We start from the raw sequence: 15,511 nt of genomic DNA on the forward strand, positions 1-15,511 counted from the left end.
CTTTATTTCAAGTCTCAGATACAATGTGTTTCTGGGCTCCAGGTACATTGTAACTGAGATTTTTAAAGCTATTCACACCTTTGGGGGCATTTCGTATTTCTGCATTCTACTCATTGTGGGCTAAAAAAGCATGTTTCAGTTGGTCTTTATTAAACATTTCAGCCATTTCTCCAGTATAGCTGTCAGCTTCTTTGTATTTAGAGAGTAGCTGGCACCCATCACGAAACTGATCTGACAGCTCCTGTGAAACCCTAAACTCTGAACTCCTTACAACTCATAAACACTTATTATAGCTCAGTTCTTATCAAACACATATGAATATGGCTTAAAGAAGTTTTTATGAGCTGTCAGGAGTTCAGAGGTAAGGGCTTCACATGAGCCATCAGATCAGTTCCCTGACTGACTGACTCGTTGTAAACAGAGATCCTGCTTCTCTGCAAATACATAGAATATGATGGCAATACTGGGGAAATGATGTTTAATAAAGACCAAAAGAAAAAAAAAAAATTTAGCCCAAAATGAGTAGAATGCAATGATTTAAAAAAAAAAAAAAATGCCTCTGAGGATGCCCATAGCCTTTAAAGTAACTATTGGATTTATTTCCTCCTCTGGACTATATCCTTTGGAATCATGTGCCCATCTGTACTAATAATTTGCCTGGGTGTTGTTTTTCCCCTGTTCTAATAAGGATACTAGATTATTTTCTAATTTTCATTTTAGAAAACTCTTTTCTCACTTTTTATTTACTGGAATCCATTCTCAATTAGGCCTTATGTATATGGCTGCATTAAAGAGGACCTTTCACCGATTCTTACCCTATGAACTAAGTATACAGACATGTGGATCTCTCTGCACTTACTATTATCCCCGGGCGCCGCTCCGTTCTCCTGCTATGCCCTCCGGTATCTCCGTTCCCTAAGTTATGGTAGGCGGAGTCTGCCCTAGCGCTGGCCAATCGCATTGCAGAGCTCACAGCCTGGGAGAAAATAACCTCCCAGGCTGTAAGCTCTGCGCTGCGATTGGCCAGCGCTAGGGCAAACTCCGCCTACCATAACTTAGAGACTGGTATCTCCGCCTACTATAACTTAGTGAGCGGAGATACCGGAGGGCATAACAGGAGAACGGAGCGGCGCCCGGGGATAATAGTAAGTGCAGTGAGATCCCCGGGCGCCGCTCTACATATCTGTATAGTTAGTTCATAGGGTAAGAATCGGTGAAAGGTCCTCTTTAAGCATCTGGGTTATATGGATGTGTAATAGGGCACCAAAAACTTTCTACCAACACATAGAGTACTTCTGTGGGCCTCAACTTTTGCATTACATGACAAATTACAGATGTATTGTTCCCTAGTAATGTTCATGTGGCTGTGAACATGAACAGAACCATAGCCAGTTGGTAAATTATGGAGTTTGCTACTTTTCAAGAGATAAAACAGTCTGCAAATATTAGATGCAGAACCATTCATTAATATGCCTATTAAGGTTACGTTACATGAATCAATAGCACCAAGATTCTCATTAATATACAGTATTTTAAACAATGAGTTTAATAACATTATAGGTATGCAATGTTATTATTAAATGTTCTTGCATGGCAAGACCACTTACTGTTATCCCACATATATATTGTTCTTATTATAGCTAAATTTACCACTCTAACTCCTCCCACAGTTTTTACACTACATAGACAATAATATACCGAAATGTGTGGATTGTTCCCGATTGGTGTGCTATTACTTTGTGGAACGTTTCCTCCGAATAGTTCACAAAATATCTGCGTTTTTGTGGAGAAATTGGTCCCATAGGAATAAATGGCGGAATGTTCAAAAATAAAGTCCTGCCTTGTAGCATCAACTGTCCTGCCTTGTAGCATCATCTAGCTCATCAGTGTCAGGCAGCTGCTGCCAAGGCCAATAAGATAATGGGTTGCATCAGAAGGGACATAGATGCCCGTGATAAGAACATAGTCCTACCACTTTACAAATTGCTAGTCAGACCACACATGGAGTACGGTGTACAGTTCTGGGCTCCTGCAAACAAAGCAGACATAGCAGAGCTGGAGAAGGTCCAGAGGAGGACAACTAAAGTAATAACTGGAATGGGGCAACTACAGTACCCTGAAAGATTATCAAAATTAGGGTTATTCACTTTAGAAAAAAGACGACTGAAGGGAGATCTAATTAATATGTATAAATATATCAGGGGTCAGTACATAGATCTATCCCATCATCTATTTATCCCCAGGACTGTGACTGTAACGAGGGGACATCCTCTGCGTCTGGAGAAAAGAAGGTTTGTACACAAACATAGAAGAGGATTCTTTACGGTAAGAGCAGTGAGACTATGGAACTCTCTGCCTGAGGAGGTGGTGATGGTGAGTAAAATAAAGGAATTCAAGAGGGGCCTGGATGCATTTCTGGAGCGTAATAATATTACAGGCTATAGCTACTAGAGAGGGGTCGTTGATCCAGGGAGTTATTCTGATTGCCTGATTGGAGTCGGGAAGGAATTTTTTATTCCCCTAAAGTGGGGAAAATTGGCTTCTACCTCACAGGTTTTTTTTTGCCTTCCTCTGGATCAACTTGCAGGATGACAGGCCGAACTGGATGGACAAATGTCTTTTTTCGGCCTTATGTACTATGTTACTATGTTAGAGTGGGAGCTGACAAAAGCTAGAGTGTGAATAGAAAAATCAGGACATGATTTCTAAACTGCCACCACTCCCTCATTTTCAAGCTCACCTAAGCCATAGTCCTGATAGTTTTCACAATATGACCATTTGTTTGCAACTCACACCGCCCATTGACATTCATTTAAACTCCACTCTAGCCACCTCAAATTTGAAGGGAAATTTCTAAACTGTGACTTCATTTTTAATATTTCAGAGACATACTATGCATCAAAATGTAGATCTTGGTCTTGAGATTCTCACAATATAAAGCTCTTCGCTGTAGGATTTATGATTTTTAAACTATAACCGTTTGAAGATAGCAACAGCCAGTGAAGTGAGCAAGTTGGAGCAGTTTGTTTTTAACCACTCTGCCATAGGAACCTAGGTGTGTGAGCAGCCAGCAGAGTGAGAAAAGCTAGAGTGTAAGCTGAAAAATCCGGATATGATTTTTAAACTGCCACCACTGCCTCATTTTCAAGCCCACCTACACAAATCGGCTGCTAATGTTTTTATAAATGTATGTTTTAATGTAACTGTGAAGCACTTTGGGCAACAACCTTTCAATTAAATGCGCTATATAAATAAATAAAAGTTGAAATGCATTTCTCACTTTATCAAGCTTGCCATGTGCACTTTTTAAATTTGATCAATCAATTGGTTAGTGTAATGTTTACTATCTTTACTCACTCCAAACACTCCACACAGTTACTCTGCCCACTCCATAAAGTTACTTTGTCCAGTCCAACCTTTCCACAGTTACTCCAGCCACTCCACCCAGTTACTTCGCCCACTCCAGTTGTAGACTACTGGTGGAGGCAAGAACACTTCACACAATTTCCCCAGAAAATTGTAGCTTTTCTAGTTTTATATTTACGTGCCAATTTTCCTAATTATACATTATATATGCCTGTATTAAGAAATGTAAAGTAAAAGATGAATTGCTTAGAGACATTAAGGCTAGTTTCACATCTGCGGCAGCCTGCTGTCAGATGGTGCCGCTACCCAGCAAAAATGGCAAGAACCAGCTAGACAAAAACCACTGCACACAGCAGTTTTTGTCTGGCTGATTCCTGGCATTCTCTGCTGGATCAGCAGAATGGAATAGCCAGCTGCAGATGTGATACTAGCCTAAACCTGACTTAAGTCTATACTGTTGTCTAGAATCATCAGGGCATTCTGGTTACCTGTAGTCTTTAACATAAATCCAACATAGCTAAGGATTTACCTTCAGGCAAATTTGTCTTTAAATATATGCTTAAATATATGTATGGGACAAATCCAACCGTTATGGTGATTTGCCAACAGGGACAAGGGTATACCCAGACTTGCTTACAACTGTGTTAAGTGCAAACCCCCAAGAGCTTTAATGCCCCGAGGCAACAAATGTAAAGTTAAGCCTTAGTGATTTTTATACTTCCTCATTGCTACAAACATGAAAGTTACATATCAAGTGACAGCTCAACAATCAATGCCTAGACATGGCTTAAGAATCGAAATATGCATATTAGATTGTGCATGTTGTGATCATGTAGCTGTAAAAGTAAGAAAATACAAATAAAAAATAACTTAAAATCTAAACCTAAAATCTAACCTTTAATCAATTTGTATTGTTGTGCTTTATTGTTAAGCAACTCATCTACAAATGTACATTTTAAGAAATTAAGTTAAAATTTATCAGCACATGATGTGTGCAATGAAGCACATTTGGTTTAAATCTGAGGTAACTTATGAATACATAATAATTTTAATAATGTATATGAATCACTTCACTTCTCACTTTCTACTGGGAGGTAGCCAATATAAAAGACCTAAATAATTTACTAAGAATTCAAGGAGTAACACTACATATGTTTTAGGTATCTCAAAGTCTTCCAAGTCAAATTTTGATTTAAGTGGTTGTCCCAAAAGATCACATTTCTCAGATCACAAAACATAATCTTTCAATTGATATTTCTATCACATACAATATTATGATGCCCCTAGTGTTCTTTTGATTCCCCTTCAAAAGATCTACTTAATGAGTCTACTTCTGGAAGTGTTATCACCAGGAGTAATTTCTTCAATTGTACAGGCCAACCAATAGAAGAAACAGCCTTCTCTTGTAAGCATTAAACATGTTAGGTGGAGGTTCTGAGAGGGACAGAGAATCAAAAGTACACCCAGTAATGCCAATACAATATCTAGACACAGAAGCATTTTTTATAATTATTTAAATAAAAAAATTATGCTCTGCACCATCTAAGAGATACATAATAAAGTACTATTAATTTACAGGACAACTACTTAGTCAGCAGCAAACTAGCATCTAACAATTGGCATCTACTGAAATAACTGCTTTAGTATATTATTTTCTTTTAAGATATGAGGAAAACATTAAATTTCAACACTGAATCACTTTGGAAAAAATAAATACATAACACATAAAAAGTATTGCAGAGATATGGTGGATCTATGCGTACCTGCTCAATATAAGCAAAGAGCACTAGATATTTCAGTTATCATACCTTCTTTCTTACAAATGACATAGCACTTTAATATCAAAAGATGCAACTAGAACCTAGTCAATTTCCTGTGCAAAAGAAAAAGTTGCAATAATTTGATCAACATGTACATACTAAGCGACTTTCACATTACCATGTTATCACTCACATGCTCCATATATCTCCATTCTCTGTTTGTAGGTTATTTCAGCATTGATTTTAACAGAATTTAGGAAGAATGTGTCAAAAGTAAAGCAATCTGCACTATGTAGTATTCCATTCAACAAAAACGGCCTTTAAGGGTCCACCTGCTGACTGATCTCTTTGTTTTAGGTGACTTGAGAAAAACAGAGAATGGAGACAAAGGTAGGGTAATTAGGGATGGTATTAAAATGTTGAGCCTTACTAGTATTGGCAGGTAATTCTCACTCTGTTATCTTTCCTATCTTTATACATATAAACATTCTTAAAGGGGCTATCAAGGATTTACCATCTGTTGACTGATCCGTAGGTTAGAACATTAATATCAGATTGGGGCATTTTAACAACCTGTACCGTCATCAATAAGCTGTTTAGGTGTAGCTCTGATGCTGGAGCTACAGAGCTCCATACATTGTGTAGTGGACAGAACTGGCTACAGAAGCACTGCTCCCATTCCCTTGAATGGCAGCAGTGTTGCAGTAACCAGCTCCATGCACTAAACAATGGATGGAGCTATGTAGTCCCAGTGACTATTTCTGGTGCTGGTGCTACCCCCAAACAGCTGATTGGTGGCAGTGCAGGGTGTCAGACCTCTGCCAATCTGACATTGATGACATATATAAGAGATAGGTGATTAATTGTTAAATCTTGGAGAACCCTTTTTAAATAAAAGTTTCATGCAAAACTTCAAAGCTTAAGAAACACCAAAGAAACACATTTGAGATACCAATATGTAAAGCATTCTCAGCCAAGTTTGGCTTGCTGGGTTTCACTAGTATGCAGTTTATTAAAAAAATTATCATATTGACATTAAATCCTTCATCAAAGACTTTAAAAGCGATTCCTCACAAATTTGTCTCCAAAATTATTCAATATATTCTTTTGTAAACCTCATAGAAGAACCAAGAGTAAACAATATCCACTCTACTTCTTACCAAAGAAAAATGCAAAGCTCCATTAAACATACTGTAATACTTCTCAATTTCTTCCTAATTAAAGTGTTTTTATAAAACACTTGAGCAATGAAGACATTTCGTTCCAAATCTTCACAAAGTGCATCATGTTCTTAAATAAAGGCAGTGAAGACTAAAAATAATATCTTTAAAAATGTACCATTTCATAAAGCACGTAGGAATTGATCCAAGAGACAAAAGGCATATTAAAGATTTGGAAATTAATGGTTGAATTGGTTAATGCTACGATGTGATCTGAATTTCCGATGAAGGTAAAATCCACTTCCAACAGACATTATATAAAAAGTTGAAGTCAATGTAATGAACGGATTTCCACCAGCCAAAGTCTTTTTGCTGGTAGAGGTAGAATGAAAGAAAAAATATCATGGGTAAAGCAGATACTACAATAATTGAGATTCAATGCGTAGCCAGTGAAGTCCTTGTTGAACATAGCGGACCAGGTCAGTCATGCTACTGTGTTGAGTTAAGGGCTCCATCACTGTGTTAAGGTCTTGAAAGAACTCTGTAATAGCATAAAAGATATCATGTTAAAATGCATACATGTATATTGTATAGTACATTATATGTATGTACATATGGTTAACAAGGTCTTAAGCAGATTTTATGTAACTAAAGGAAAGGTTATGAACTTGGGCTCTGATAACAAACTCCATTCAGAGTCAGTTTATTAGGACTAATTAATAAAAATAATAAATAATAATCATAAGTTATGTTAGCTATGTAGCTATGTTAGTTATGTAAATAAAGATTTTGTTTAACCAGTTCTTACTAATCACTAGAAATGGGCAACACTCTTAAAATTAAATTCTGCTGCAATTTATCTGAATCACCGATCTGATTTGATTAGGATACAAATAAATTTGACCCAAATCAAAAATGCCAAAATTGACTTAAATAGTCTCTCCCCTCCCCTTTACTCTTTTGCTTTATTTCTCCCCTTCTCTTCCTTCAATTCCTTGATTCTCTCACACAAAATTTGGAATCGTTACAATGAGAATTTTTTGGTCCGATTTTTAGAATTGATTCACTCATCTCTACTAATGGTAGTTTCTGACCATGGAAAAGATATGGAAAGATATACAAAAACTAGACTAGAGATGAGCGAATTTTTTAAAGATTCAATTGGGCAACTTTGCCAAAGTTTCCCAAGAAATTCTATCCATTACGAATTAATTTGTCATGTATTGCTATAAATCAGGTATACTCAAGCCACTCTGCCGTACTTTACAGTCACAGAGGAGAGCGGCCATACTGTAAGTTGGTTGCAGCCATGCTGTGGTGAAGAATTAGCCCGCAGCTGCCATTAATTTAATAATGAAGACTGCACTGTATAGTCGGCCACACTGTACCTTTAAAGAGGAGCTGTTGCTGGTATGGGGTCTAATTGGTTAGGTGGGGGCACAATATGAAAATGATTGTTCTTCTTGCCTGCAATCTCCTGCAGGTTATTTGATAGTAAACACTGAATATCCAAATTTCCAACCACAGCGCTCTTCTGCCCTACAGGTGAAAGCCCTTCTTCTGCCATCTGCATTTCCTCCTTTTCCACATTATCTAATATCTATGAGAATATGTCATCAGGAACATCCAGCTCCTCCTTTCTCTGCATCTTGCTGACTTTTCTAGAACATGGAGACTTTGAAGGATGATTTGGAAGAAGTAAAGCCAGCAAAAGATGAAGATAGCCATCATTAAGACCTTGCCCCCCCTCCCTAAGAGGTGAAGACTGGATGGTATTGGTTGGTCGCTGGCACCGGAATAATAAAGGCTTCCATCTTATTGGTATTAAATGACAATTACGGCTGATGAAGGAATAAGTAAATGTAGGAATATATAAAATTTCTCTCTCCCTGCACTCTCCCTCCCCAATATTTTTATATTGATAATTTTCAGCAACACTGTCCCTAGCACATGAGTGTTTGCCACATCTCTTGCTCAGCTCACAGAACAATGGCAGCAACTGCAAAGAATTAGGGTTTAAAGGGCTGTGACATCACAGGGGATGACTTTCTGCAGATTGGCTGGCTGCATGACATTATGGTTGATCTCGCATTCCCAGTTTTCTTACTTTCACTTTGTTACCATGAAGTGCAAGGAAATTAGGATTTGTCGCGAATCAAAGTTTTCCTAAACTTTGGACCAAATTCCGTTTTGAATGCTTCACTTCTCTCAACACTATTTATGACAGGTTGCACACACTGAACATTTACACACCTCTGTTATGATGACTGAGCATGGCATGTTCCTTCTGTTGGTATGCCCAAAAATAGTATTTTCTTGCCAGGTAAATTATTACATAGTACCCAAAGGAAATCACTGACTGCAATGGCCTCTGATGGCCTTCAAGAGCAAAAAGCTATGCTCAATTAATTCTAAATAGAGCACTTTACAAGGGGCGTTCCAACATAATGAAGTTTTTTAAAGCATTGTTATTGCATTTGGGAACTTGTAAACTGAAAATGCTAAGGCTACACATGATTAATTTTTTTTATTGTTATGAATTAGAGCAAGAAAGGCTGGCACACGTTGTGAATGGTGCGGCCTCTACTTTCTCATGATAAATGTGTTGAATTGCTAAACAGATGGATATTGTAAACAACACATTTATTCTTCATTATCACCTGACTAGATTTACCATAGAACAACTGTATTTCATTTTCCAACATGACATACTGATTACAAATAGAGACTGGGCTTTTACTAGCTTTAACTATCAAGCAAACAAACATATTTTGCTTAAACTGAACAAATTTAGACTAGTACTATACAGTAATAAGGTGTCACCCCCGAGTTGCCATACATTTTTGACAATGATGGATTTTTTTTAGATGGTGTAAGGTTACTCAAACATTTCCCATAGTGAATCAGTATAGTTGCAGCAAGAGTCGCAGTAATGGCAAAATTCCCCTTACTAATCAATAGTGTTCACAATGGTCCTTTTACGACAGTATCCAACACATCATTCAAGACAACACATCAAGTCTTTCTGAGCTGCAGTAGCAGACAAAGCCAAACATGTATGCATGACACTTTGCCATTGAAAGAGATATAGATTTTTGGTTGTCCAGAGGGTTAAAACTCCATGTATAATACATTAATGATCTAGCCTAAGTATAGACTTCAATGTAAAATCTCAACAACCCCTTTTAAATTATATTGTAATGTTATTTCTGATCACTGTACTCCATCATAACAAGGTACAGTATAGGAAATGGTAAGCTTATCATTATCATAGTAACATAGTTTGTAAGGCTGAAAAAGACATAAGTCCATTCAGTTTAGCCTGTTATCCTTCAAAGTTATCCTGCAAAGGTGATCCAAGTCCTTCTTAACTATAATTAGTCAATCCAAATAACTTCTTGGGTCAACAACCCTTCTCCATTTCTTAAATATAATTTACCAATACTCCATTTTTTTTAGATATAATTTACCAATATTCTGGAGATATCTGAACATTTGCTAATAGCACTGAGGTACGGTAGGGAACAAATTTTGTTCCACCAGAGGGAGGGTTTCTTAGGGTTATATAGAATGTCCACCTTCAAATGGATCATAAATTCTGTTATCATAAATTCTGTTGTTGTCAGTGTTCATCATCAATAAGGAAAGTCACTTAGGTAAAGAGATTTTCCACAAAATTATTATCTAAGGTCTATTCTTAGCCCACCCTCCATGGTAGTCCTACCTCTGGGACTCCACTGATCAGCATAATGAAAAAGCCAAGGCATGTTTTTTGGCTTACTTTTTCTAGGATTCATTAATCCAATTGGGGGACATCCTGGATCTCCATTGGTCCAGAATGACCCTGTCCACTATCATAATAGAAAATATGCCATGCTTCATGAATTTACTCTAGTGATAAGGGGTCCAATAAGTAAATATAAAGCATATTAAATTGAACCCAACTGGTGATGTATGCTGGCCTATGTGAGAGCAGGGTATGAAGAAGACAACCTGAGTTCTGTGATACATATAGGCATGGAGTAAATCCCAACAGGACTCCTAATTTTCTCTAATTAGGACAGCAAAGTCCTAATTACCCTGCTCACATAAGATTATTGGCAAACTTCTCTGTAGCCACAGTGATCCAAAGAGATCTGTCAATCATACTATGTGGGTGGGTTATTGGGACTCTCATTGTCTTTCCTAGGAGTCCTGTCAGGATTTACTCCATTATTATTTTTTTTATTTAGAAATCCTGCTTCACATAATATAAAGCTATATATCACAGAGCTCGTTTTCTCTTTCTTCATCATATCCTGCTCTCAGACAGGGCAGCGGAGATCACCTGACAGGTACACTTTAAATAAGCATTTTCAATAATTAGGATTTAAGACTTAAAACACTGAAATTAATAATTCTCTGGGAGTGCATTTAATTTTCTGTAATATTATATTTTAATTAATTTCAAGCCAGATATTTAGCACTATAACACAGTGTGCTAATTGCTAGATTCATAAAAATTCATTTTAACATCAAAACACCCCACTGTGAAAATGCTTCTAGGTTGACATGGGAATTTTAACAAATGGGTATAATGCCTATAATTATGTCATTAATAAGATGCAATTTTAGATTACTCTACCTGATTCGTTTTTCTTGTTAAATTAAAAAAAAAAATTGACTATGCATGCAACACTTGGGAATGAAGTGATTATAAGCCTATCAAATATTGACAAACTAACAGTTTGCATCTTTGGGTTCAGTGCATGCTAGATTTTTATCTAAGCATGAATTTTCTTCAGAAGAGGCATACATGAAGAAGGGACATAACATTTAAATTCAACAATGCAAAATTAACTAAGTGGAAGGTAGGTGAAAGTTTTACATACTTCACAGAGAAAATGTATCACTTAAAACCTGCACTCAGTAAACAGCCCTCAATGTACACATACAAGATTATTAGAGAAGGATAACATGGTGCATCATATCTTTGAATATATATATATATATATATATATATATATACAGTTGTGTCCTCCCCTTCTTGGTGAATGAGCAGAACTGGAGAGCTGGGAAGGGTCATGCAAATACAAACTGTAACATCTACCTGTTGCTCTTTTGATTCTATTATAATTCAGTCAAGCCAACATATGTGTCCAAAATTTACCACATTTTGTTAAAGGGGTTGTCTCATCTCGCCAATACTAAGGCGAGATGAGACACAGTTCTGACCACCTCCTGCAAGGAAACAGCACGGTACTCCAGCGCTCTATTGCTTCAGTAGCTCTGATTGCCGTGCATGAAAGCTATTGAAACAGCGTAGCACAACAAGCTGTACTGTGTTTGAGTTAGGGAAACAGCATAGCTTGTTGTGCTATGCTGTTTCAGTAACTCTCATGTGGGGCTATGAGAACTACTGAAACAGCAGAGCGCCAGAGAGCTCTGCTGTTTCCTGGCCAGGAGGTGGTCGGAACTGTGTCTAATCTCGCCTTAGTAATGGCGAGATGAGACAACTCCTTTAAGGACTTGGATTTGGTGCTGGATATTTCTTTTTCATTTGACTGTTGTTAGACTGCCTCCCCAATAGTCTGAGTATGGACCAAAGTCAATTTGAAGCTTGGCTGTGAGCTGATCATTGACTTTTTTACAAATAAATAGGTTTGGTTTGTATAGATTGGGACACAATCCAAATACTGTCCATCATCATTCACACAGATGATTATGAAGTATATACAGTGCCTTAAAAAAGTATTCATACCGCTTGAAATTTTCCACATTTTTTCACGTTACACCCACAAACTTAAATGTATTTAATTGGAATCTTATGTGATAGACCAATACAAAGTATGAAGTATTTGTGAAAAAGTTTGGGTGAAAAGAAAATTATACATGATTTAAAAAATTTTTACTAATAAAAATCTGAAAAGTGTGGCATGCATTTGTATTCAGCCCCCTGTACTCTGAATACCCCCTAAATAAAATCCAGCATGACCAATTACCTTCAGAAGTCATATAAATTGTAAATCAAGTCTACCTATGTGGAATTTATTCTCAGTATAACTACAGCTATTCTGTGAAGGTCTCAGAGGTTTGTTAGAGAACATAAGTGATCAAACAGCATCATGAAAACCAAGGAACACAACAGACAGGTCAGGGATAAAGTTGTGAAGATGTGTAAAGCAGGGTTAGGTTATAAAAAAACATCCCAAGCTATGAACATTTCATGGAGCACTGTTCAATCCATCATCTGAAAATGGAAGGTGTATGGCACAACTACAAACTTAACAAGACAAGGCATCCACCCTAACTGACAGTCCAGGCAATAAGAGCACTAATTAGAAACGCAGTCAAGAGGTCCATGGTCACTCTGGAGGAGCTGCAGAGAACCACAACTTAAGTGGGAAAATCTGTCCACAGGAAAACTTAGTTGTGTACTCCACAAATCTGGCCTTTATGGAACAGTGGCATATCATACCATATATAATTTTCTTTTCACTTCACACATACTTGATTACATGACATTACATAATTACTATAACATAAAATCCCAATAATACACATTTAAGTGTGTGAGTGTTACATGAAATAATGTGGAAAAGTTCAAGGGGTATGAATACTTTTTCAAAGTACTACCCAAGTAATTTCAGCTTCACAAATGCATTTCAATTTACTTGACAATGAACATTTTTGCAAACAAGAGGACTCTTCCAATAAAAGTACTGAAGTCCACATGCACTTATTAAACATACCCTTATTTTCTTTTGTAAGCTTGTCTGCCATGTCCCAGTGTTCATAACTTCGCAATACATTGTTGGTGATATTAACATGACTGGCAGCCATATGATGAATTCGCTGGGGGATAGATACTGTGCCTGTAGAAGAAGAACCTGGAACTGCACAGCTATTCCCAACAGAACTTGCTGGAGAGGGACTCATTGACATGGGAGAAGGGGTCTCAGTATTCCTGAAACAAGACATTAGATCATTATATACTTGCATAATCATTTCTAAAATCAATCTGTTGTTGAAAGATCTATTTTGTCTTCTGAATTTTCTATTTAGTATTGTAAGGAGTTGTTCTGCTATGAATTGGCTAAGAGAAATCCAGATGTTAACATTCCTCACCTATCCACCAGCTACTGTACCATACAGTTTTATCAAATTGCAGCAAGCATGCTGCCTCAATGCTTCATGTTACTCCTCCCTATAACACATATGGTGATGGGGAGGGACAGGGAATCAAGGTCCTGCTCTAGCTATCAGTGGAGGTCCCAGTGGTCAGACTTCCCCAATCTAACAATTACCACCAATATCGTTGATAGGTGATTGGTAAATAGATGAATATTAAAAGGTTGCAAAAACCTTTAAGGGTATGGAAGCCAAAACCAGGAGTGAATTAAAAAAGAATAGTATTAGTCCTTAATACTTTCTCTCCTTTTATGATTCACTCCTGATTCTGGCTTCTAAAACTGCATCAGGAAACCTAACCCTGTGGCCATACCCTAAGGATGCTTTAACACGCAGCAGATTTATCTGCAGAAATTTCTGTGACTAAAAAACTGTTCCATTCATCTGAATGAGGCTTCCAGAATTCCATGTGCTTGCTGCCAAAACAACCCAATTCAGATGGATGGAGCTGATTATTATTTTTATTTTTTTTGTGTGAAAGCCTCTTAATTATCTTGTTCAAAGGCACATTAAGCTATACTGTATGTGTTATTCTTCTTGATGCAATATTTTCTACAGTGCTTCTTAAGTGTCCATACCCTTACAATTTAGATTACAAAGTTTGAAGTCAAGTTTTAAACTGGAAACAGTTAATACATCAGCATTCCCATTTCCAGGAAACCGTGCGTAATGAGAAGACATTTCTGTAGAAAATAATGGCACTAGATGCTCCCTCCTACGTGTAGACAACATATGCTCTCTCAACAGCAACGCAGGCGGTCAAATACACACATAATATCTTTTCAATTTGAAAAATATCTGACTCCAAACAAACCCGTATTATATATTCCAGCATGGCGCCGCTTTTCTTAATAACAATAATAGAAAAGACTTTGATGTTTTTATCCCTCAATTCCACAATTGCATATAAGTGATTCGCACACTAAAAGGTTTTGCTTTTTATTTTTAATCACAGTACCTGAAGGTGAAATTTAAAAAAAAAATAATCATCCCTCTAAGGAGTTATTTATTTTCTCCTATTCTGCTTTTTCTATTTTTTAAGAGAGAGCTAACAAAAAAAAAAACTCCAGTATCTCATAGTTATAATGAATTTCTACCTGCTGCCAAATTCTATCAGTACTACTGGTAACCAAGGAAAAAAAAAAGTCTCTGCAGATAATACAAAGCCTATTTTATCATTTTGGGAAACCACAATGGCAATTTCCTACAAATATGGTCCACGCAATAGCCAAAGTGCAATTCATAAAAGACCCCCACTGTGTATTATTGTCTGCAGAAGGCGAGGAAGAATTACAAACAATTCCTTCAGAAATGGTATGGGGAAATTGTCTGCAATTACAGATGAATCCTTACATACTGTTTAGAAATTTTTAAAGGCATGTGTTTGGTGCAGAACTAATGCTGATTACAGAGGTGCATTTAATTCTAGACGAGGTGATTAGCAATCTCCTGGTGCCAGAAACCCGCCAGATATTAACAGGCTCTCTCTCATACACACAGACAGCGGGATGTCAGAGCTGTAGAAACAGCTTTTAAATTATACTTGATAATTCAGTTCCCTGAAGAAAGCCAATCCGCTCTCTGAATTTCGCTTTCGTGAAGCAGAATTGTTTGAGGCAGTTTTATTCCACTTTTGTATCTGTAAAGTGTATGCTGGAGCTTATGTCCTACAATTATGCGATGAATTCATTGCTAACAATCCAATTATTGGTAATTGCAATTATTACTTTTCTTATAATTCTGAGCAAGCAATGTCTGTATTAACAGCCTCTGTTTGTGAAACGGACAAATAAAATGTATAAAAGTCGTTATTCTAGCTTTTATAATGTCATGGCACTGTAGTGTGGGGCTTCACTGTACATCATACTGTTTTGCTTTCATTGCTTGTTTGGCCTGGCATCAGAAATTAATTTGGGATCCTAATGAGTCACATTTAATATTTCAATATTCAAACTGTACATAAAATTATAGAGATAACGATGTGCTTATGTTGTGCCTGGCATTGCAGCTCTGCCCCAATCACCTGAATGGGGCTAAACCGCAATACCAGACATA

General features: G+C 37.0%; 1 protein-coding gene across 1 annotated transcript in view; it reads right to left on the reverse strand.

Moving 5' to 3' along the window:
- Positions 1–3,439: 3,439 nt before the first annotated feature.
- AFF2 (AF4/FMR2 family member 2) overlaps positions 3,440–15,511 on the reverse strand; it is a 628,447-nt gene continuing 616,375 nt past the window's right edge. The window contains 2 exon segments of the mRNA XM_040442199.1: positions 3,440–6,827; positions 13,018–13,232. Coding sequence (XP_040298133.1) covers positions 6,706–6,827; positions 13,018–13,232 — 337 coding nt within the window. The 3' untranslated portion in view covers positions 3,440–6,705.

The sequence above is a fragment of the Bufo bufo genome, chromosome 8 (genome assembly GCF_905171765.1).
Source record: "Bufo bufo chromosome 8, aBufBuf1.1, whole genome shotgun sequence".
NCBI lineage: Eukaryota > Metazoa > Chordata > Amphibia > Anura > Bufonidae > Bufo > Bufo bufo.